At 46.3% G+C, this 24,067-nt stretch overlaps 1 protein-coding gene across 1 annotated transcript in view; it reads left to right on the plus strand.

Moving 5' to 3' along the window:
- Positions 1–24,067, plus strand: part of LOC309330533 (transmembrane protein 132D-like) — a 457,965-nt gene that overhangs the window by 104,504 nt on the left and 329,394 nt on the right. Inside the window, exon 2 of the mRNA XM_081842227.1 lies at positions 15,858–16,749. Coding sequence (XP_081698353.1) covers positions 15,858–16,749 — 892 coding nt within the window. The remainder of the gene's footprint in view (positions 1–15,857; positions 16,750–24,067) is intronic.

The raw sequence follows: 24,067 nt of genomic DNA on the forward strand, positions 1-24,067 counted from the left end.
GAAAATGAAACAATTTTGGGATTTGATTTACAATGAACTGAAAAAGATGTTTAAATATACCTTTCCAAAAAAGCCGGAAACATTTTTGCTAGGCTTGATGGGAGAGGAAATAGAAAAAGTAGTTCAAAGACTATTTATGTATGCTGCGACTGCTGCTAGAACTTTGTTAGCCCCAAAATGGAAAGTACAGGAATTACCAACAGTGGAGGAGTGGCAGACGAAGATGGTGGATTATGCGGAACTAGCAAAACTGACCTACAGGATCCGCAACCAGGAGGAAACAAAGTTCCAAAGAGATTGGAGTAAATTTGTGGATTATATAAGTAATAACTGTAGAAATTTGAAGGCGTTAGCAGGACTGAAATAAATCTTATGACGTGGACTGTATATTACTAAGGAACAGTGGAAAGGGGATTTTAGTAAGAAAACCTGCTGAAGGGAGGGAGGGAAGTCATTGCTCAGTAGAGCGTTGAGAAAGAAAGTGGGTATATGATTATGGAACATTATTGTATTTTGTTTGTTTATGTGAAATGAAGAACTAATAAAAAGCATATTAAAAAAAGAAAAAAGAATGCCAGTACCAAAAGGTCTGGGTCAAAGGGTGATAACATAGCAACTCTGGGCACATAGTTACATACTACTATATTGGCCCAAATACAAGCCACACTTTTTTTCCAAATTCTGACCATGAAAAGTTAAAGTGCAGCTTATATTCGCAACCTTACACAAATGGACTTTTACGATATTGCTGCTGAAACAGTTGCACTAGGTCCACAGCCCTGCCTTGCCTTCCAAGGCTGGAATGGAGAGTGATCTCCCCCATTCCGGCCAGGATGCCACCATGAGGGCCATTGGGGGTGTGGGACAGTGGTGCCCATCTTGACTGCGGCTCCCAAGCCTCCCACAAAACGCTGGAAAGAAGGCGGCAAGAAGGCAGAAAGAGGGTGACAGCTTCCCCTGCGCTCCCCACTAGAAAGCAGCTCAGGAGCACAGGGGAATGGTACCAGTAGGATTTTCTTCTACATTTGCCATTTACGGGTGTGAGTGCCTGTGGAATTTTAAGGGAGTGGTTTATATTCGGGTATTGTCTCTCCCCCCCCGAATTTTTAAGGTGCGGCTTATTTGCAGGTGTGGCTTATATTCGGGCCAATATGGTATGTGACTCAAGAGCAGAGGGTTCCTAGGAGGCCAAAGTTTATAAGGCGTCGGTAGGCAAACGAAGGCCTGGGGGCCGGATGTGGCCCAATCACCTTCTCAATCCGGCCCGTGGATGGTCTGAGAATCAGCGGGTTTTACATGAGCAGAATGTGTCCTTTTATTTAAAATGCATCTCTGGGTTATTTGTGGGGCATAGGAATTCGTTCATTCCCCCCCCCCCCAATATAGTCTGGCCCACCACATGGTCTGAGGGACAGTGGACCAGCCCTCTACTGAAAAAGTTTGCTGACCCCTTTTATAAGGTATGGAGAGTGGCAACATAAGATCAGGCCTTTACAGTGATGAGTCCCCACTTGGTGCCATCGTTACATCTCTCTCTCTCTCTCTTTTAAATATTTTATTTAGGATTTTCTTGTTTTACAGAAGTGTAATGCCTCGTATTTTTTTTTTCCCCCATGTAACATTTTTACAAATCCGTTTCATTTGTTGAAACATTAGGGGGAGAAGAAAAAAAAAAGGAAAAAGAAAGGGGGTGGCGGGAGGGAAGATGGATGGGGGTGGGGTCAGGTGGTGGTGTTTCTATTATGCTTAATGTATGTAGAGATTTACACCACAAAGAACTCATAACCCACCTACTTTCAGCAGCCAGAAACACCATAACCAGACACTAGAGAGACCTGTCAGGAGTAAGCATGGACCAATGGTACCAAATAGTATGGGAAACAGCCCTACTGGAAAAATTAACTAATAAACTGAAACTGACACGGGGACGAACAGAAGAAGACACCTTCACCCCGATATGGCTCCCCTTTATCACATACACAGCCCAACAAGACCATGACAATAATCCACCAACAGCATACAAATCAATATGGCTAACCTGATCCAAAACACCCACCCACCCCACTCACACACGAAAACAAAGATCACCACAGCCAATCACAAACAAACAATCACACCCTAGGCCAACCCCAAACTCTTTCACCACCAAAGGAACACAAGTGAACAACACAAACAACGCTGACACCAAACTCTACATACATCGTTACATCTCTTTAGGCTCTAGGCAAAAACCTTGTTTTTTTAACCCGGCCCTTGGCTTTTAATTATCTATGTCCTTTTTTGAATGGGGAGGGGGGAATGATTTATTCTAGGTTGTTTTTCTTAATGAATTGCTTTTAGATTTTTTTTGTGCTGGTTGTATGTATGCAGGTGGTGTTTTTTTGCTTAAAATATTGTAAGTCACTTTGACAGAAAAGTGAATAATAAATTTATTAAATAACAGCAATAACAAGAATGGGAGGGTGACAGCTTCTCCATCCCTGGTTCAGATCATTGCTTTTTAGCTTCTGTGAAGGGACACACACACACACACACACACACACACACACACACACACACTTTATCTCCTTTATCATTCATTTATAAATCAACTGAGATCCAGATGGTGCTCCGAAGTTTTTGTTGTTGTTGGTGCTGGGGTGGGACCATTGATTTTGTTTACTGACACTGCTTTCCCTCCAGATAAAGTGCAAAACCCATTTGAATTTTCTGGCCTTTGGCTGGCTTTTATTTTTTTTTAAGCTGCTGTCAGCTTCCAGAAGGATTCGATTGAAATTCAGCACACAGCGTTTTCCTCTTCGGCTAAAGGAGAAGCATTGCTGCGAGTGGACCAGTCTGCCTGGCCTACCCAGGTTCCTTTGCTTCCTCTATGTGCCTGGATCCATGCCCCTTTTCCTCCTAGGCATCTGTTGATCTCCAAGCCAAATAACGACTTATCTCATTTTCAGGCTTGTTGGGAGGGCAATGGCTTTTTGAAGAAAGGGCAATGAAAGGGAGGTAGAGGAAGGAGAAACTCACTCCCCTGCCCTGCATCCCAAACACATGCACAACCACCATCAAATTAAACATTAAACTCAAACAATTTGGGTGGAAATATGAGGAGCTTTGCATCCTGCACATTAGGACTCTGAAATAATCAAGCAATGAAACGTCACCTTGGAACTCAAGGCGGAGGGAGCAATGGGATTGCAATTAATAGAAGAGATGAATTAAAAGACTAAGTGCTCTGGAAACATCACTCCCTTTTGTTCTTTGCTTTTGGAAAGTTGCATCCTCGGTGCCCGTTTGCATTTAACGGTGTTTCATCAGGCTGCAAGAGAAAATACAGAATGAGACCTGAATCCATAAGTAACAAGAGAGATTGTAATCTTTAATAATATCGAAAAGTATTTGTCCTCTTCTCTCCCCCCCCACTTGCCACACCCCAACCCAAATTTTTGCCCATTTTCTGCTGTGGATTTTTCATGCCAGATGTTCTCCAAAAATGATCTTGGACAGGCATAGACCACATGGTGCCCTCCAGATACTGAAAATTACAATTCCTACTGCCCCTGCCAAGATGTCTAATAGTCAGGGATGATGGGAGTTTGTGGTCCAGAAGATCTGTAGGGCACCATGCTGGCTATTCTTGATCTTGAGTGTGTTGCTGGTATGTTCTTCCGCATCAGATTTCTCATGCAAAGATCTGGGAGTTTCACACTGTTAAGTCAAAACAAAACAAATTCCTTCCAGTAGCACCTTAAAGACCAACTGCACACTTCTTCAGATGCACACGAAAGCTCATACCAAGAACTGACTTAGTTGGTCTTTACGGTGCTACTGGAAGGAATTTGTTTTGTTTTGACTATGGCAGACCAACACGGCTACCTATCTGTAACTGGAACATTGTTAAGTGATAGCATATGACAACCAGCATGCAATAGCAGTTAGTATTTGATCGTACCTGCTATGTAGTAGTCAGTATTTGATAATTGACATCCAGCGGCAGCCACTATTCACATCTAGCGTAGAGTTCCAATTGAGGTTGAAGAGTGTCTAAATGCAGCCATGTTTTATTAGAGTTTTAAAACCCTAATTAAACATAAGGGTGGGAGTGGAATAGGTAAAGAAGGAGACACAGCATCTCCTTCTCCTCTCCCAAGCGATCCTGCTGGGTGCTGCTTCAAAAGCATATTCTCTGTGGGAAAAGTGCTTGCAAAGAGCAGGCAGCAAAATTAAATCCTCACTCACCAGTGTTCAATGTTACTGGGATCTGTGGCTCCTCCCTCACCCTTCTGACAGTCCCGAATTGCTCCAGGAGGCCTGACCTGACCCAGAGCAAACTGGGGCTGTCACCACCTGACTTAGCCAAAACCTGGCTGCCCCACAAATCAACCTCATTTGGTTTAGGCTTCAGCTGGATCCAGAGTGCAGCCCTAATATTATGCAAACCTGTGTACAAATGTGCTTATGATGAGAAATGAGCATCAGATGCTTATGGGTTTTCACGAGGACTTAAAAATAATAGCAGCAAATGGATGTGGAATTGTACATAACTAAAAAGGAGAACGTGAGAAAATAAAAAATGACATGTTACCCATTCATAATCTGGAGGGCAGCAGGTCTCTCATATCTATGTCTATATCTATGTAACTGCAGTGGTACCTCGGTTTTCGAATGTAAACCATTCTGGAAGACCATTTGAGTTCTGAAACATTCAAAAACCAAGGTGTAAAGGGCGGCCTGCAAATTTAATAGAGAAAATTGAGAAAAATAACATATACACTCAGAGGAAGCCATTCGACTTCCGAGGTGTGTTTGAAAACTGAAGCATTTCCTTCTGGGTTTACGGCATTTGAGTTCTGAAACATTTGTCAACAGAGATGTTCAAAAACTGTATATCTATAATCTCTCTATAATCTATAATCTCTCTATACGAAGAATAATAATTCAAATAAAGATACAGTAATGGTTACCAGTTTGCTTCTAGGTCCCATGACTCCCTGATGCCCTATGTGGCTTTGGTCCAGCATGCAACGAGATCACCTCTCTCCATCCCAGCTCACCTGCCTCTTAGCTCAGCTGGAAGATGCAATTAGCCCAGAAAGGCTGTCTCCATCCTTTAGCATATTATAGACGGTGTGCTCAGCGGAAGGACTATTCTCCCTTCCATGAATGTATAGTTCTAATTACAGCTTGAGTTTTCACTCGACAAGTGCTGTCTCTACTGCATATTTACGTTCCTCCAGAAAAAAAGTGGAATTTGCTTTTAAAACTCCACTAGATGGTCATCATTTTTCGCCCACACCGTTGGTGTTGGTTTTTTCTTCTTCTTCCCTGAGTGCTGCTGATTAGCACTTCCCACAGTAGCAAATCATGTCAGCAGCCTTCAGCGTTCCCTGTTGGGGAATAACAGGGGAAATGGCTCATTAAGAGAGAGACTAGCATAACATGGGAAATAAGACCTGCAAAGAGACTCACTGGAATAGCTTTCAGAAGCGTTTGCCTTCTATGGGAGAATTCTAGTCTTCTTTGCTAGGTGGCAATGCGTTATTTCAAGGGTTTTTGTTTTTTTAAAAAAAGAGAATAAATGGAGAATCAGTTGTTCCAACCAACAAATAAATCTCTAGGGTGTGGGACTTGTAGCCTTCTGGGTGTCATTGTTCTCTACTTCCCATCAGCCAAGCAAACATCACCAAGGGTCAAGGATGTTGGGGGTTGTAGTGAAGCCCATGTATATGGGGTTGAGTTGTTTTATGTAAGGCTGTGACAATATATTCTCCCTTTTGCTATCTGACCATTAAGGCAGGGTTGAAAAGAAATTACCCTTGGGTATAAAGGTGGGGAAAATAAAATAAAATAAAAATAAACTATCAAATTGTGGAGGGGACCAGAAGGGTCATCTGGTCCAACCCCCTGCAATACAGGAATCCTTTGCCCAATGTGGGGGGTCAAACCTAAGACCCTGAAAGTCTCATGCTCTACTGATGGAGCTATTCCCCCAAATTAATAATAAATACTTGGGGGAGATATTTGAGATTTGTTAAATTTGTACACCACTGTGGTGTAAGCCACTGAGCCTTGGGCTTGCCGATCGGAAGGTTGGTGGTTTGAACTTCCGTGACGGAGTGAGCTCCTGTTGCTCTGTCCCAGCTCCTGCCAACCTAGCAGTTCGAAAGCCGTCAAAGTGCAAGTAGATAAATAGGTACTGCTCAGGTGGGAAGGTAAACGGCGTTTCCGTGTGCTGCTCTGGTGTCAGTGTTCCATTGTGCCAGAAGCAGCTTAGTCATGCTGGCCACATGACCTGGAAAAACTGTCTGTAGACAAACACCGGCTCCCTTGGCCAGTAAAGCAAGATGAGCACCGCAACCCTAGAGCCATTTGCGACTAGACTTAACTGTCAGGGGTCTTTTGCCTTTACCTTTTACCTTTTACCTTTTGCCCTTTCTTTTACCAAGAAATACCCAAAGTGATCTACAATCAAGGAAAAACAGCACAATAATAAAATCCACATAAATATTATTAAAAATAGATTCAACAGTAAAATCCTATCATTGGTTTTGCCCAAATGTCTGCACAAACAAAAATGTATTTGCCTGGCAGTTGTGACAAGGTTGGGGCAGGCAGGCCTCTCTTGGGAGAGTGTTCCATGAATGCAGGGCTGCTGCAGAGAAGGCCTATTCTCTCCTTGCCACATGTCAGAGCTCCCTCCGTGGCGGCATGCAAGGAAAGGTTTTCAGAGATAATCTCAGGGCCTAGGCAGTGGCGTAGCATGGGCGGTGCAGGGGGGCCCGGCTGCACCGGGTGCAACATCTGGGGGGGTGCGCTCGCCGCCTCCGGAGTCACCGAAGAGCCTCGGGCGCAGGCTGTAGCAGAGCCCCATGTCTCGCAGAACCGACGAGCTGTGCGCGCGTCCGGGCTGAAGGCATCCGGCAGGCAGCGGCTCTCAGCACTCGCCATGGTCCCCGCGCATCAGTGCCGCGGAGGGCGCGCCAGGCAGCCCCTCCTCACAGCCCCGCTGCCGCCACCGCTGCTGCTGCAGCTGCTGGGCCATGTTGCATTTTCCTCGCCTCTCTGCCCTCCTCCTCCTCTGGGCAAGCGGCGTCGTTTGGGTGGCAGCGGCAGCGGCAGCGGCAACTCGCCTCAGATCACCTGACACGGACCCGGCGCCGCCGCCGTGGCTACCTTACCGTAAATACCCCAGCCCAGGCAGCAGCAAGAAGAAGCTAGCAGCGGCGGCAGGTTAGGGGTTAGGGGCGCAAATTACTTGCCTTGCCCCGGGTTAGGGGAAGCAAATTACTTGCCTTGCCCCAGGTTAGGGGGCGCAAATTACTTGCCTTGCCCCGGGTGCTGACAACCCACGCTATGCCGCTGGGCCTAGGCAAGTTCATGTGGGGAAAGGTGGACATGGGCATGGCTTCCTGTCACAGTTAACCATTATTGCCAGTGTGGTGTAGTGGTTAAGAGCGGTAGTCTCGTAATCTGGGGAACCGGGTTCGCGTCTCTGCTCCTCCACATGCAGCTGCTGGGTGACCTTGGGCTAGTCACACTTCTTTGAAGTCTCTCAGCCCCACTCACCTCACAGAGTGTTTGTTGTGGGGGAGGAAGGGAAAGGAGAATGTTAGCCACTTTGAGACTCCTTAAAGGGAGTGAAAGGTGCGATATCAAATCCAAACTCCTCTCTTATTGCAGCAGTGCACTTCAGTAGCTGTAGTTTCCAAAGCATCTTCAAAGGCAGCCCCATGTACAATGCATTGCAGTAGTGTAACCTGAAGGTTAGCAGAATATGGGCAACTGAAGCTAGGCCATCCCAAGCCAGTAGGGTTGTGGTGGTTCTCTCCCTCTCTCCCTCTGTTGTTCCTTTACATCAACTTGGACTGCAATTCCCATTATCCCAGGCAAGTGGCCATGCTGGCTGGGGCTGATGGGAGCTGGAGCCCCACAACATCTGGAGATCACTATGTTGGTTATCCCTGCTTTAAAAAATCTTCATGTCATGTTCCGTGGCCACCCAGGTTTCCTGAAGGAAGCCTTAGCGAGGAACTCAAAGCATAAGAGAGAACTAGGCCTATGTCCCCACTGTGAAAGGAGGTGTGGATCCAGAATTGGCCTCCACAAGTCACTGTTAAAACCATGTTTATGGAAGACAATCTTACTTGGCTATGAGTGATCATTGAAGAAGAAGAAGAAGAAGCGTCTGTAACCCGAAGTACCACTGTATTATTTCCAGGGCTTTTTTTTTCAGCCAGACTTCTTCGGAATGGCATTCCAGCACCTCTCAGCTGGGCCCCGGAAGCATGGGGAGAGACGTGGCCAGCTTCAGCAAAGCCCTGCTGTGCCTCTGGAATCTGAAGGAGACATCCTCTATGGGCTCCAGAGAGGGTCTCATGAGCCACCCAGCTAACAGCTGACATGAAGGAAGACACACCTTGGCTGAGCAAGCCCCCATGCTGCTCCAGAGAGGTGCAGGGGAGGGGGGGCTGGTTAGGCTGCTCAGCTGAGATGAGGAAGGCTCCCCTTGCCTCAGCTGAGCAGCCTCAGCAAGCCTCTGGCTGGCCCACAAAGGATCTCTAGGGTGGGTGTTCTGAGGGAGGTGTGTTCCCATGCCATTTCCTCTAGAAAAAAACAGATTATCACTTTTTTTATTAAAAAAAATGAAGCTTCTTTTTTAAAAAAAATAATTCATTTAGAAAACGAAGAGTAAGAAAAGGCAGAATTATGTACAAATAGTTCAGAAAGTTTGGGAAACAGCGTCACAAATCAAAGAAGACATTATCATTGCTAATTTAGTCAGTTCCTTTTACATAATTCATATATTAATTTTCTCTCTCCCCTTCTCCCCCCCCCCCGATCCTGTCTACTGTTTCTGCACTCCACCTTGGAAATATTTGCATGCTGTTTTTTCGGCTGTAATTGCAATCCACCATAGCCTCATTAGCTATTCCTCCTCGCTTGATTGTTTTAAGGACCCCAGTGCCTTCCAAATTAAATTACAAGCCCTGTTGAAGGTCAGGGAGCCACTTCACCTAAACTGCTGGAGGAAGCGAAAGACGCCCCCCCATACCCTCTTTGATTAAGTATTTTGGCACCAGTTCTGTGTTGTGGATTTTTTTGGGAGGAGGGCGACTTTTGCCCTCTGCTCTACTGCAGAGAGGAGGTGAGGCCTTGATACTAGGATAGCATTCCTCTCTTGTGCAGGGGTTCCAGATGTTGGCCCCCCAGTTCTGTATGTGAGAGATGTGATGCATCGTCCTCCCTTGTGAAGAACGGCTCTCCCATACAGCTTGCCTGGTCAGGAGCATCCCAGACCCTGAAATTTCCAGGCCCAAACCTGAGAGCTAGGGGTGGTCCCTCATGATGACACATGGACAGGCCCTGGTGATGTCTTGGAGGAGCCCCCATTGATATCATTCAAGCATGACTCATTGTTGTGTGCTGAGCTGAATCCTAGAACAATAGGATCCAGAATGCAGCAGTCTGATTGGTCCGCAGGAGCCACCCAATACAGCTCCAGGTGGAAGTGAATCAGCGACCTGATTGGCTTACAGGACCAGCCAATCAGGCTCCTGGATGAAGTGAATCAGCAACCTGATTGGCCTGCAGGAGCAGCCAATCAGGCTTCTGGAAGAGGTGAATCCACAACCTGATTGGCCGGCAGGAGCAGCCCGGAATTAGCCAATCGCGCGGGGCCCGTTGTATAAATAATGTATATAAAGCTAGACGTTTTGGCGAAAGATTCATTCATTGCTACTATGAGCAGAATGAAGAGCATGAAATTCACACTTGGCTCTGAATATATTTCACTCATTAAGCATTATCAAAGGAGAAGAGGAGACTTCAGCTGCAGAACACCAATTGTGCCCAGCTTAGCCCCCACAAAGCCCCATTTTGCAGAACACAGAGAAGCCAGCAGCACAACAACCCACAAATCAGGCTGCAATTGCAGACTCTCAAAGTGTCCCTATTTTCCAGGGACAGTCCCTGATTTAGAGAAGCCATCCTGGTTTCTGATTTGATCCCAGAATGTCCCACTTTTCCTTAGGATGTCCTTATTTTCATCAGAGAAATGTTGGAGAGTATGGAGTTCTAAGACCCCTGAGCTAAGGAAATACAACCTTTAGAAGATATCTGAAGGCAGCCCTATATAGGGAAGTTTTTAAATGTTTTATTATGTTTTTATAAATGTTGGAAGCCACTCAGAGTGGCTGGGGCAACCCAGTCAGATGGGTGGGTTATAAATTGTTGCTGTTGTTTGTTGTTGTTGTTGAATAGGGCACCCCTATTTTCACTGGAGAAATGTTGGAGGGTATGGAATCAAAGGAAAGTTCAGCACAGCCCCTGGGAAGAAAAAGCAGAGGCCCACAGCAAGAATAACCACTCCAAGTTTCACTCTAAGCCAGTGCCTCCTGCCTTTTCCTGCTGCACTGCATCTATTTCTTGGGGACAGCTGTAGCTCAGTGCTTAGAGCATCTGCTTTGCCTTCAGAAGGTCTCATGTACAGTCATCTATTTGGGGGGCAGAAGTTCAGCCACCTCTTGAGAGATCATTCCCCAAACTTGGCCTGAGAGTTCCCGAAGTGGGGGTGGCAGTCTTCGTTGATGTTTCTTTTTTTAAAAAAATAATATTTATTCCAATTTTAAAGATTACAAAAAAGACAAACAACAAAAAAAGAGAAAAGAAAAAAACACCAGATCAAACCTTCCCACAACTCATTTTTCGTTTGCTTGTTTCCTTGACCTCCTCACACCTCCCTTTTTTGTATTCTAGTTCAACTAGACATTTCAGCAAATCCTTTCCATCTTTGTTTTTATCCTAATAATTTATCTTAACATACTGTAATTTTACACTCTCTTCTTTCACCAATTAACTATCTATTTTTACTTAATCCTTTATATCATTTCTGCTAAGACCACATAACTTCATTCCAACATCCTTCTAACATTCCTTAATTTTACAATGTTTCTGTAAATAAACTTTAAATTTCTTCCAATCTTCTTCCACCAACTCTTCTCCTTGGTCTCTTCGTTGATGTTTCAATGCCAGGTGCCATCTTGAATAAAGATGGCAAACCAAAATATGATTTGGGATTGAATTCACCCAATTTTTGGTATGATAGGTGCACACTCGCAAATTGCACTCTCCATTTAAAAATCACTTTTTTTTTTAGGTTTCTAAAAATATCCGGACAGCACCAGGTCCTCCCTGCTAGTTCTGAGTAAGCACTTGGATAGGGTTGGCGAGTGACCACAGACAAGAAAATCCTCCTGGGCATCCATGAAATACGTCTGCGTTCTGAGAGTTGCATTCTCACCCCCCACCCCACTGCTTTGGGATGGTATTCCAGAAAGTTTCTTTCCCTCTTTCTATCCATAGTCTGAAGTCTTAGTGCTGTTTTTCATGGGTGAACGGGTGTGTATGTGTGGTTTGCCAAGACTGTATCAGTGAGTTGGGTCTTACCGCAGTCTTTCAGAGCTTTTAATTATGCAAGCCTTTAAAACAACCATAAACAGAGCGCAAAGCGATGTCAAAGGCGCTGCTGGCAGCACGGAATGAGAGAAAAAGGCGTTGTGAACTTTCAAAGGCCTTCTTTCCTTCCTTGAAATTCGTGCAGATCAATATTTTCCAAAATTCTGACCAAAGGGTCCGTTTTTGTTATGATTGTCTCAGAGTGGTTGAACACTATCATCCTGTGTTCAATACTGTTTGCTCTTGCAGACATTTCAGAGAGTGCGTGTCCCATAGTTTCCTGCTGAAACCCTGTAACTTTGCACACCGAATGCTCTGAACCAGCAGGCCAGGATATGTATAAAGGAATATAGGACATACTGTCCCGTCCCGTCCCCCCCCCCCCCGCCATATGAGCATGCCCACAAGGTGAGTTCATCGTCTTTTCAAACATGGAAAGAGGCTTGCTGGGTGGGAATACAGGGCAGCACCTTTTTGTGATAGCGCCCTAGTTGTAGCATTCCTTCCCAAAGGAGGTGCAAAGAGCTCCTCTTAGTGTGGATGTTGAAAACAACCTATTTCCACCTGGCTGTTAATATATTCTGGACCTTTTTCATTTTAAGGTTTTAGTTTTAATTCTTGTTCCTTGCTAATCTGAAAATGAGATGGACCCTTCTGCCTTCACGCCCCCCCACTCCAATGCACACCACACTCATTGGAAAGAAGGGTGGGGGGTGCAAGAACAATGCAATTATTTAAAAGAATAATAGGGAAAAAAGGAACACAACTTGCAGACCCAAATTTGAAGAATTATCTGTGCAATTGAAACTGTTGGTGTTTGGCGAGTGATGAAATGCTCAATTTGGAGTTTCCACGGGGTACTGGGTTAACTCATTAGCTTGCTTGATTAACGTGCCATCCACAATTGTGCACAACCTTGTCCTTGTTCCACCTCTCTTGCATTTAAAAAAAGGAAAGCAAGCAGTAGGCTGCTGCAACCAGCGTTTGAAACTACAAGTGGGAAGTGTATCAAACATTTCAGTGCGGTGTACTTCCAGATTCTGGGCACTCCATTCCCTATCCACCTTTGTTCCCTCTCCCTATTCCCTTAATAGCCAGCATTATGTTCCTACTCATACTCAGTTCTCATTGAGCTATCTTGGGGTTTCCCCGTATTTGGTTCCCCCATCCCACTCGCTTCTGTCAGTATTGGGGCTTCTCCAATGGCGGCTGATGTCCATAGGCAGGAGGCAAGGAGACCGCTATTAAGTGCAGTCAGAGCCAATGGCATTGGTCTCAACTTCGTCCCCATCTCCTTTTTTTCTGTGTTCTGCAAGGGTGACACTTAAGACAAAGAAGGGGGAAGTGGTAGGCTGTGCCATCTCCTAGATTGGCTGTAAGTCAGGGATAGGTGAAAGGCTGGCTGAGGTTCAGCAGGGAAGTGCCCCATTTGCCCAAATGGGCCAGCCTCCACTGGGTTTCTCTGGGCCTGCGCACTGGTGGAGGAATGTGGGTGCAGGAGGGAAACCGCTGCAGGTGTCATCCCTGAGCGAGGGTGACATTCGGTGCTTCGCCTGCCTGTGACTCGGACTCCCACACCTACCATGAGCCATCGGGGGGAGGGGGCAGCTGCTGTGCCGCTTTGCCGGTTCCTTCCTGTGGTGTTTGCCCTCCTAGGTGTGTGACATCATACTGGGTTCATAAGGAAAGGGTTAACTTATTGTAAAATGACTAACCAATAGAAACCCAAGGGGCAGATTTAACTGTGTATAAGGTTTAAGCACAGAGGGTTTTGGAGGAGTTGGGAGTTAGGGTGGTTGAGAAGACAGTCTGGAGTTAGAAGAGACAGAGAAGATAAGTCTGTGGGTTGGGGTAGTCTGATGTGAGAGAGTGAGAGAATTTGTTAAGAGGAGTCAGTCAAACAGTTGAGATAATCAGTCGGAAGGTATAGGCTGGTAAAGAAACTAAAGTTAAGATACTGACAGGAATATTATCTGAGAAAGCATAAACTTGTTAATGTTTGTAAAATAAACTTGGGGGTTTTTTTGGTTCACTTTTAACAACTGTCGGGACTCAGTGTTTTACCAGAGAGTAACGGGTTGGTGGCAGTGGGGAAGCGAGCACAGTGGTGGCACAGGGATCAATAGACCGTTAAACGTCCAGGGACCCTGTGTGATCACCACACTTCCTCTTCCCTTCCTGCTCGCCTGCCTCCTTCCCATCCTCTCACCTGCCTGCCTGCCTCCTCCAGCCAGGAGCGCGGCGCAGCAGCTCCCCCCTTCCCCTGATGGCTGGCAATAGGCGCAGGAGTCAAAGGTGGGCAGTGCGATGTTGCCCCGTGCTCCCGGCTGGAGGAGGCAGGCAAGCGGGAAGGGGAGAGGAAGGAAGCAGAATCGGTGGGTGCGCACATGGCTATCCTGCGCCTGGGAGGGCACCCTCTGCACCCCTTGGAAGTGCGCACCCGTGCCCCTCAGGAACGCGCCTTCCCTGGGCAGCGTGGGCATATGCTCCACCACTGGGCCTGCTAATCCCTTCCTGTTGCACATGGATGCTGCAGCTTTGGCTACATAACCCCTGATAATTGTAGCCTGACCATCAGAAATAGAGTGAATTGAATATTGGGGAACAGGGCCCTAGCTCACAGTCCTTTGAAAGTGCTTTTTTAAAAAGATAGGCACTGGTTTTCTCAGTTTTGTTTGGGTTTTATTTTTCTTGTCTCATGTGTTTTATCTGTCTCAGTTTCCGCTATTTCTCAAATTCCAGCTTAATTTGGAGATTTTCCAAAATGAATGTGGGAACTGGTGCATGTTCAAGGTTGCTGTTGTGTTTGACTGATGTGCAGAACTGCCCCTGCATATTGGTCAAAACACAAGGCAAAAAGATGTTCCGCCCTTCAATAGGATTCTCAGTGCACAATTGTATTTTTGCAATGTGGGGGGTGGGGAAAGGCACACGAGGTCTAAGGAAGGGGTAGCCAACATGGTACCCTTCAACTCCCATGCAAGACCATGGAATGATTCAGGGGATACTCCAGAGGTTCAATGGACCCTTTGCATGGAGATGGTGTGCTGTTCCTGCATCTGCCACCAACATAGGTGAACAGGCCCCACTCTGACAGGCCATCCTCACATGCATGAGTGCTGGAGGCAGGACTAATTTGTCAACTCTTTAGATAGGACCAGATGAAGACCTCTGAAGGATTGGCCATGACCCTGGAGTCAGATTCCTCCTCTTCAGGGGAGGAGGGTGAGGACCTTGAAGCAAAAGAAGAAAGGCATATAAGGGCAGCCTCACAAATGCTCTCAGATGAGCTGTAGGGCCAGTCTCCCCACACCCTGACCTGAAGTTCTCGCACTGCCTTCCTGTGATTCAAGGGACTCCATGCAGAAGACCTGAGACGGTCCTGCTCAGCTGCAGTAGGAGATTACTGGAGAAGGCTGGACCATTTAAGTAGAGCATCGTATTACAGCACCAGGTCCTCCCTGCTAGCGTTTAATAATTCTGAGTAAGCACTTGGATGGGGTTTGCGAGTGACCACAGACAAGAAAACCTTCCTGGGCATCCATGAAATATGTCAGCATTCTGAGAGTTGCATTCTCACCCCCCACCCCACTGCTTTGGGCTGGTATTCCAGAAAGTTTCTCTCACTCTTTTTATCCATAGTCTGAAGTCTTACAGTTAGGCTGTACTTGCCACCACCTCTACTACTGTATAAGAGTTCATCAGCTTGTTACTTGCTGGATAAGCTTCAGAGCTCTGTACATCAATCCAGCCTAAACCTTGCCCCACCTTGCCTTTTTTTATGCCCTGGTTGGGCCTTTCCGTGATGCGTTACTCAGCAGCACAGGATCATCCTGAACCGAGACCACGTTCCTGCTTGCATTTGTGAACAAAAGGGTACCTTTTCCACAGGGAAACATTTATCCCACATTCCACCACCTACTGTCTGAAATGTAACATTCCACTTTTGCCATTTCACCTGTGTGCAATGTGATCACATCAAGCTGTTCTATTCCAGATGGTACCAGAAAGAAGGGGGAAGGGGTGTGTGCAGGCAACAGGCTCCATACCCCTTATCAGATCAGCATAAAATGTAGTGGCGGCGGGTTTAAAAGGGGATTAGACTGGTCCCTGTTGGACAATTGATCTGCCAGTGGCTTTTAGCTTTGATAATCCATATTCACAGGTGGTATATCTTGGGTACACTTCTCAGCTGCTGGTGTGGGACAATCTGCAGAAGAGGGCTTTCATGCCCTGCTTGGGGGTTTCCTGGAGGCCTCTGGCTGGCAATTGTGGGAAATGGGATGTTGAAGCAGATAGACCTTTTGTTCTGATGCCATAGGGCTTTTATGGTGTTTTTCCCCCCTGGTCCTTGGAATGTTTCCCCTCGATATTAGCTTTCAGGCTTCTAAACTCTCCTTTCCTTTTACCAGTGACGGAAAGCCGGGGGATCCTGGAGAGCATCCAGAGGTTCTCCTTGCTGCCGACATATCTGCCTGTGAGTTACCACATCCACAATGCAGATGTTTCCTTCTTTCTGAAAGAAGCAAACCAGGATATCATGAGGAACTCTAGCCTTCAGTCTCGAGTGGAGTCCTTCCTAGTCTATAAATCCAAGAGGCCTCCCACCCTGAATGCAACGTATGGGCCTTTTTCCATTGAGCAGGTGGTCCCCCAGGACTTATTGTCACCTTCAAATCCATTTGGAGCGACTGCCCCCAAGTTCTCTTTCAACTGGAAGTTGAAGGCGTACATCATGAACAACAAAGTCTACCTAAGCCACCCCAAAGTCCAGATCCTGTTCTATATAGTCGGGAGGGACTGGGATGACTACAGCGTCACTGAAAAGCTGCCATGCTTAAGGGTCTTCGCTTTTCGAGAGACAAGGGAAGTCCGGGGGAGCTGTCGGCTGAAAGGAGATCTGGGGTTGTGTGTGGCTCAGCTGGAACTTCTCCCCAGCTGGTTCAACCCACCGACGGTAGTTGCTGGCCGTAAGAAGCTGCTGAATCAGTCGGAAGGGAGCCCAGTGGAACTTTATTATGCTATCCAACCAGGGGATGAGAAAGGGGATTGCGCTAAGGAGGATCTAAGGAAGAACAATGGGATCAGACCTGGGCACAATGATATTGATGAATCGGGGCCACCCTTGCAGCGAATTGGGAGTGTTTTCCTCTACCAGACACGAGGTAGCCCTTCCTTAAGCGAAATGTGGTTAGATAGCAACATTGCTATCCAGTATATACCAAAGACTGTCAAGCAAGGGGATGTTTTGACCTTTGTGGTGTCTATTGCTAAAAATTCAACAGAGGACCAGTTCACCTTGAGGTAAGAGCAATCAGTTCTGTATATGTAACTCAGATCAGTTTGTTCTCCCATGTGAATATAACTCTTCCTTCGATACCCCACTTCTTCCTTTTGCTTTAACACCCACCAAATCTCTTGATCCCCGAATCTTACCCATTCTGACGATGCTTTGCTTCAATGTTTACATTTGATAGCAGCATTTAATGTGTGAGGCTGTTTGATAGCTGATGCATCATAGCATTTCAGAAGGTGATGGTATAGAAGAATTGGCGGCATTTGAAAGTTGGCAGACAGTAGTAATTTAGTTTTTGTCTGTATTTGATTGGCGTTGTGCACTGGCAGTATTTGATGGCTGACATACAGTTGTATTTAAGGAAATGGTCATTTTCAAAGTCCCAGTTTCAGTTCTTATATTCGGATTTGGTTGCCAACCAAACTTGAATGATTTGTTGCTTGCCTAGCAAGAGAGAGAGAAGTTTCTGAAGTTTGGGAAAGGTCAAAGGTGTTCCCTTTTCTTCCTTCCCTCCTGAAACCTCCCTACAGAGATGCAGGGAAGGGTTTTTAAAAATGTTATTGTTTGTATTATATATCTACTTATACAACATCTACACATACAGATTGTTGCAATAAAAACAACACATCACTTATCAATTAGCAATTGCTAAAAACTGGAAAAAAGAAACTGTGCCAACAAAAAAGGAATGGCAAGACAAAGCGTTAGAGTATATTGAACTGGCTAGATTAACAGAGGCAATTAGAGATCACACTATACAAGAGTTTCAAAAAGCAAGGGGAAAATGCAGAGAATACTTCACAAAACTGTATCCTATAATATATACCTGGACTTGTTTTGATTAATGTCTGCAGGAGGCATTGTGGATTTTTAAGTTATAATTAGAAAAATCTTAATAATTATTCATAAAGGAAACAGTTTCTAAGAAGTAAATAAGGAGACCAGATACAGGATAAAGGAAGTCTTTTATTTGGTTGTTTGTATTGTTTGTATTGTTGTATTGTTGCTGGGACGCGGGTGGCGCTGTGGCTAAAAGCCTCAGCGCCTAGGGCTTGCCGATCGAAAGGTCGGCAGTTCGAATCCCCGCAGCAGGGTGCGCTCCCGTCGCTTGGTCCCAGCGCCTGCCAACCTAGCAGTTCGAAAGCACCCCCGGGTGCAAGTAGATAAATAGGGACCGCTTACTGGCGGGAAGGTAAACGTCGTTTCCGTGTGCTGTGCTGGCTCGCCAGATGCAGCTTTGTCACGCTGGCCACGTGACCCACAAGTGTCTCCGGACAGCGCTGGCCCCCGGCCTCTTGAGTGAGATGGGCGCACAACCCCAGAGTCTGTCAAGACTGGCCCGTACGGGCAGGGGTACCTTTACCTTTACCTTTATTGTTGTATTTTATGCTTATTGTATGTTATGTTCATGTTTAATGAGGGTGGATTTGTGTATTGGGGGTGGGGTTTATGTTATGTTGTAATTAAAATTCCAAAAAAACTAATAAAAACAACACAACACCTTCCCTTTCCTCAAAAGTAACAGGCCCTAATAGAGAAGAAAGTTACAGAGGGCTGATTGTGCCAAGTTGCTGATTCATGAAGGTTCACCCTATCTATACTTAAAAACAGTCATAAAATCAGGAAGAAGAAGAAAAATAAGATAATAAAATGATAATCATAGTAATCATAGAAAGCTTTACAAGAATGAAAAGCATAAAATAATATTTCAAAGTGAAATACAAGGTGTATATTTGTACCAAAGATACCAAATATTCATGAATGTTGCAAAGTAGTCTCATATTTAGTGGAACTAATCAGAAGCTGGGATGGCTTCCGTAGTTCCGGGATGTCCCGGAAGAATCGGGATGGTTGCAGAGTATGAGATTCCAGGCCAAACAAAATTTGTTTGGAGGGGTCCAGGTCTTGTATGGGTCAGGCTCAGACAGCCCTGGATCTCTCTAGGTCAGTTTGAGGGCCCAGAGCTATCTGGGGGCAGGAAGGAGAGGCAGGCATGAGAAAGCACACGAAAGAGAGACTTACCTGGTGAAGGTGGGTTCTGCCTTTCACTCTGCATCTCTCTTCCTCCCTAGCCAGGCAGAGGGCCGCCTTGGTGGTGGCGCCCGCCCTGTGGAACGCCCTCCTATCAGATGTCAAGGAAATAAACAACTATCTGACTTTTAGAAGACATCTGAAGGCAGCCCTGTTTAGGGAAGTTTTTAGTGTTTGATGTTTTATCGTGTTTTCAATATTCTGATGGGAGCCACCCAGAGTGGCTAGGGAAACCCAGTCAGGTGGGCGGGGTATAAATAATAAAATAATGATTATGATTCTTCCTTCCGCCTGAAGGATCCAATACTTCATGGTGCTGCTCCTTTAGCAGCAGATTCCCTTGTGTGCAGGGAAGTTGCTTGTGAAGGCTCGGTACAGTGCAGGATCAGATCCTTTTGGTTAACAGCAGTTAAAGAGCAATATCCAATTCTATGTTGTGCCAGTCCAACACCCTCCCTTTCTTAAAGCTAATTTTAATTGTATGTTTCCACAATGGAAACAAAGGACAGCAAAAGGCAAATCATCCTGATTGTGGGGGCATGGATCAGGGCCATAGAGCATAGAATCATCGAATCCTAGAGTTGGAAGAGACCACAAGGGCCATCGAGTCCAACCCCCTGCCAAGCAGGAAACACCATCAGAGCACTCCTGACATATGGTTGTCAAGCCTCTGCTTAAAGACCTCCAAAGAAGGAGACTCCACCTCACTCCTTGGCAGCAAATTCCACTGTCGAACAGCTCTTACTGTCAGGAAGTTCTTCCTAATGTTTAGGTGGAATCTTCTTTCTTGTAGTTTGGAACCATTGCTCCGTGTCCGCTTCTCTGGAGCAGCAGAAAACAACCTTTCTCCCTCCTCTATGTGGCAGATTCAGGGTGAGCGGGAGGGGGGGGGGGGCTCCCAACAATGTCCACTAGCAAAATGATCCCATGTGTGCCTGTTCAGGAATAAGTCCCATTGAACTCTCTATATTGTAATACAAATCAAACTTAAAATGGTTACTGAAAGTCTCTTGAAAATTTCAATTAGTCGGGAATGCAGCAGTAAAAGTATTGGTGGGTGCTTGGCTGCAGGAGACGATTACACCTATTTTATACAGTGGTACCTCTGGTTGCGAACGGGATCTGTTCCGGAGGCCCGTTCACAACATGAAAAGAGCGCAACCTGAAGCATCGCATCTGCGCAGGTGCGTGGTGCGATTTGGCACTTGTGTGCATGCGTGAAGCGCGATCTAGCGCATCTGCGCATGCGCGAGTGACGAAACCTGGAAGTAACTCTTTCTGGTACTTCCAGGTCACTGCAGGACATAACCTGAAAGAACGTAACATGAAGCAAACGTAACATAAGATATGACTGTATTGGCTGCACTGGTTACCAGTTTGCTGCAGGACACACTTAAAGGTGCTGGCGATTACCCTTGAAGTCCTTAATGGGTCAGTTGTGGGTTACTTAATGGACCATGTTCTTCTTTGCCATCCTGCCTGCTCCCTAAGATCTGAGAGGGGAGGCCCGACTCAGCATATCTGAAGGGCTGTCATGCAGAAGCTGGAACAAATGTCTTCTGTGTTGCTCCAGGACTTGCAGAACAAGTGGGTTGAAATTTCAGGAAAGCTGGAGGTATTTAAGCTGAGGCTGAATGGCCACCTGTCAGGGGTGATGACGGCTTTATTTACCGCTTATATGCCAAAATGGCTTCTGAGTGGTTTACAACTATAAAATCAATCTGTAATTAAAATATGCAGCTTGCTTAAAATATGCAACAAAGCAAATGATAATAAAAAACAGAACAATTTTAAGAATAATACCCCTAGTTCAGTGCAGGGGAATGCATGCTTAGAAAGGTGTGTCTTTGGGAACCAGCAGAATGGAAGGGGTCTCTTGTACAGTGGATGCTCGGGTTGCAAATGTGATCCATGCAGGATGCATATTCGCAACTCACAGCATTCACAACCGGCGTCTGTGCACGCGCAGGTTGCGATACGGCACCTTCTGCACATGCGCAACCACCGAAACCCGGAAGTAACATGTTCCGGTACTTCTGGGATTTGGCGGTCCCCGACCCGAAAAAATGAAACCTGAAGCATCTTGTAACCCAAGGTATGACTGTATTTTGGCAGGGAGAGGCCCTTCCCACTTGTGCCACTAGTGAAAAAGCCCAGCCTTGTGTTACCATAAGCCGATAGCCACCAGACTGGATGTAATAGTTACAATCCTGAATTGCCGCCTGGAACAAGAGGTCGGAGTAGTTGATCTCTAGGGTATATTCCAACACAGATTCGGTACATTTTGACTATGAATGAGATTAGATTGTTTAGAACACACAAGAGAATCTTCAGGTTGTCCCGTCACCCCCCCCTTCTATTTTCTACCATGTTGTTGTTACCAACTCACACTTTACCTTGTTTTGCTTTAAATGGCTGAACCTGGTAACATAGCTGATGTTGTTTATCAGCTGCTGTTATTTCTTTTATTACTGTGTTTTGTTTTTTAAAAAAATGCTTTCTTAAAAATAAAAAAAATGTAAGAAGCCACCCCAAGCGCTGTCTTCAACTGTGAAAGGGCAGGTGAGACATCTTCTTAAATCAAACAAACATCCAAAAATGCAACGTTGGGCTTTTAAAACATTCTGACTCTTCCAAAATATCGCAAGTAAAACACGTACCGTGTATTTACAATAGATTTATTGTACAATAAATATTATTTATTTACAACAAATAATAAATGATAAATAATTACTAAAGAACACGCACCAGGGTAGGGCCAAAATGCCATCACAGTGCAAGCAAATACTACATGTAGAAACAACGGGAGATAGTAAAAATAGCAAAAATGAAAAATACATGCTCTCATGGTAAAGAGGAAAACATCCTAGACAGTTGTCAAAACATACCAGCCTGTAGCAGTGAAATGAAATCCTACTTCAGGCCCTAAAACTTGCCTGGAATAAAAAAAAAAATGAAATGAAATGGTTTTCACTACTTGCCTTAACTGCACAACCCTGTACATGTCAAATTGTGTTCCTTCTAGGTAAGTGTGTAAAAGACTCCAGCCTAAACCACAGGTGCACTGTGGTTTATAAGCTTGGAACCAGTTTAATTCTGAAAGAACACATTTGCATCCTGATGACTGAATAAAGAGACAGACACGTAGGTTGGGGTTGAACTGGGCCACTTTTATTCAGTGAACATAAGGAGATCAGCAGTAACTATGGAGGGGGAAACTAACACCATTTACAACTGCAGCCATTGGGTGACATTTTCCTGCCTGCAGAAACAGAGGCGCTATCCCTTTTCGCAGGCCACACCTTGGAAGTGAGAAGGGAAGTGTTGCTGCCCCACCACTCCCAGGGACCCCATAGCTCCAGGGGGATGAGTCAACTTGGCCTCAAATCCCAGAGTTTAGAAAATGAACCTCAAGGACAGCCAATCCCCTTGAAAGGTGCCAAAATGTCAGGTGGCTGCAAGCAACTCCCATGGCCTGTTGCCCAGGAATGTACAAAGACAAGGAAAGATTCTTACCGCCTGCTTTTTATTCGGTATTTACAGAGAGAGACTTTGGAACACAGCCTCTTGGATAATGGCTGTCCTGGACCCCGGGGGGGGGGGGTTACCAAGAGGCGTGGTCAGAGTCCGGTCCTGGGTCGAGGGTCTGGAGACTGTCCACCAAGGGCGAAGCGGGGTCCAAAGCAGGAAGCTGGGCGTGGTCAGGAACTCCGGAAGAACAGGTCTGGGTCCTGGCAGAAACAGGTTTCCAACGACATTGCTCCCACAACCTGGGACTGGGCTGACTGGCCTTTATCTCCTCTGATGTCAGGGGTGGTCCCGGCCCCCAGGAGACCCGCCTCTCCTGGCCTTAAGGCAAGCACTCCTCCTGAGAGAACCCAGTTCCCTCCGCCTCTCTGCCCTGAGCCTCTGCAGCTCAGGAGAGGCTGGAGGGTTACTGGACCCAGGGGGAGACTCACCTTCCCCTGACAGGGCTGGGAGAGGTGCACCTGTAGGCACTGTGTCCTCAATCACCTCCGGAGCCAGAGTGGAATCACCTGGTTCCTGCTCCTGAGGATCCGGCACAGGTGCAGGCACTTCAGATCCAAGGCCCTGCCCCAGCTCAGCCAGCCCTGGAGGCGAGGACTCCTGTGCAGGCTGGGGTTCCTCCGGTTCAGCCTCTGAATCGGAATCCCAGGCCATCACAATGGCGTTGTCCCAAGTGAATCTCCACCCTCCATCTCTCCCACTTCCTCATACATCACTTCTATGGGTGCTGACAAGCACCCTCTGCCTTTGAGATCTTTGCTCTCCTACGTTCAAGACTCGCCAGGTTCTGGGAGAGAGGAGGTCTGGATGCTCTAAAGACACTGAGTCCATCAGCTGTCACCCCCCTCTATTGCTTTCTCTTCCTCCTCCTTCTCCTCTCCCATTATTTCCCAACTTTCCCCCTCATCTGCCTCTGAGCTGTGACCTCCTTCAAACTCCTGCTGTAATTCTGAACTGCCTTCTTCTTCTCTGCAAGGGTCAGGCTGGGGAGGCGGTCTCCACCATTTCCCCTCTGCCCAGTCTCTGACATCAAAGAGCACCAGAAGGCTAAAACAGGATAGCTCCCCTTCTCCCACCTGAACTCGCAAAGTGACCACACTGAGCCAAATTGCTAGTTGTGATTCAAGGACCCGCCACCCGCTTGGGGATAAGAAAGAGACATGGACACAGTATATTAGGTTAATGGGCTAAAAAAGGCCACAACTTTATTGATTGCAGCATGTGAGAGGTATTGGCTTAGGCACTGGATAAACAACAGAGCATGACTCCACCCCCTCAGGAAGGGGTGAGTCTAACAAGGGTTAACCACCAGCAGGAGGAGCCTGTTGATGCAAATACAACTGAAAGCTCCCCCTGATGTCACCGGGGGTCGTGCCATGGCCCTAGCCACCAGCAAGGGCATCGGACAGGATGCCCTTTAACGGAATACCCATAAAGTGGAGGGGTAGGCGATGGCCACACCCTGCCCTCCAATACACAAACATATTCCAATGCCTAACCTCCAATACCTAAAAGTTGTGACGATTTGCTATGAGGTAGGCGAAAAACCAAGTGGCTGGTGCCAATTTGCCAGTTGGATAAAAATTCCTACCAGGCCCCTTGGACAACCAAGGCGACCATCCATAGCAATGTCGAGAACCAAGCAATTAACTAAAGGGAGGGTGGGTGGGTGATCCGACCAAAACCAGCAGTGGAATGAAAGGGAAGTGCTGCCGCGGCCACATTTGAGCACCTAAACCCCACCCCCAAGCCTCCACCTGATTGGTT

Source organism: Podarcis erhardii (assembly GCF_964252035.2).
Source record: "Podarcis erhardii genome assembly, chromosome: 15".
Taxonomy (NCBI): Eukaryota; Metazoa; Chordata; class Lepidosauria; order Squamata; family Lacertidae; genus Podarcis; species Podarcis erhardii.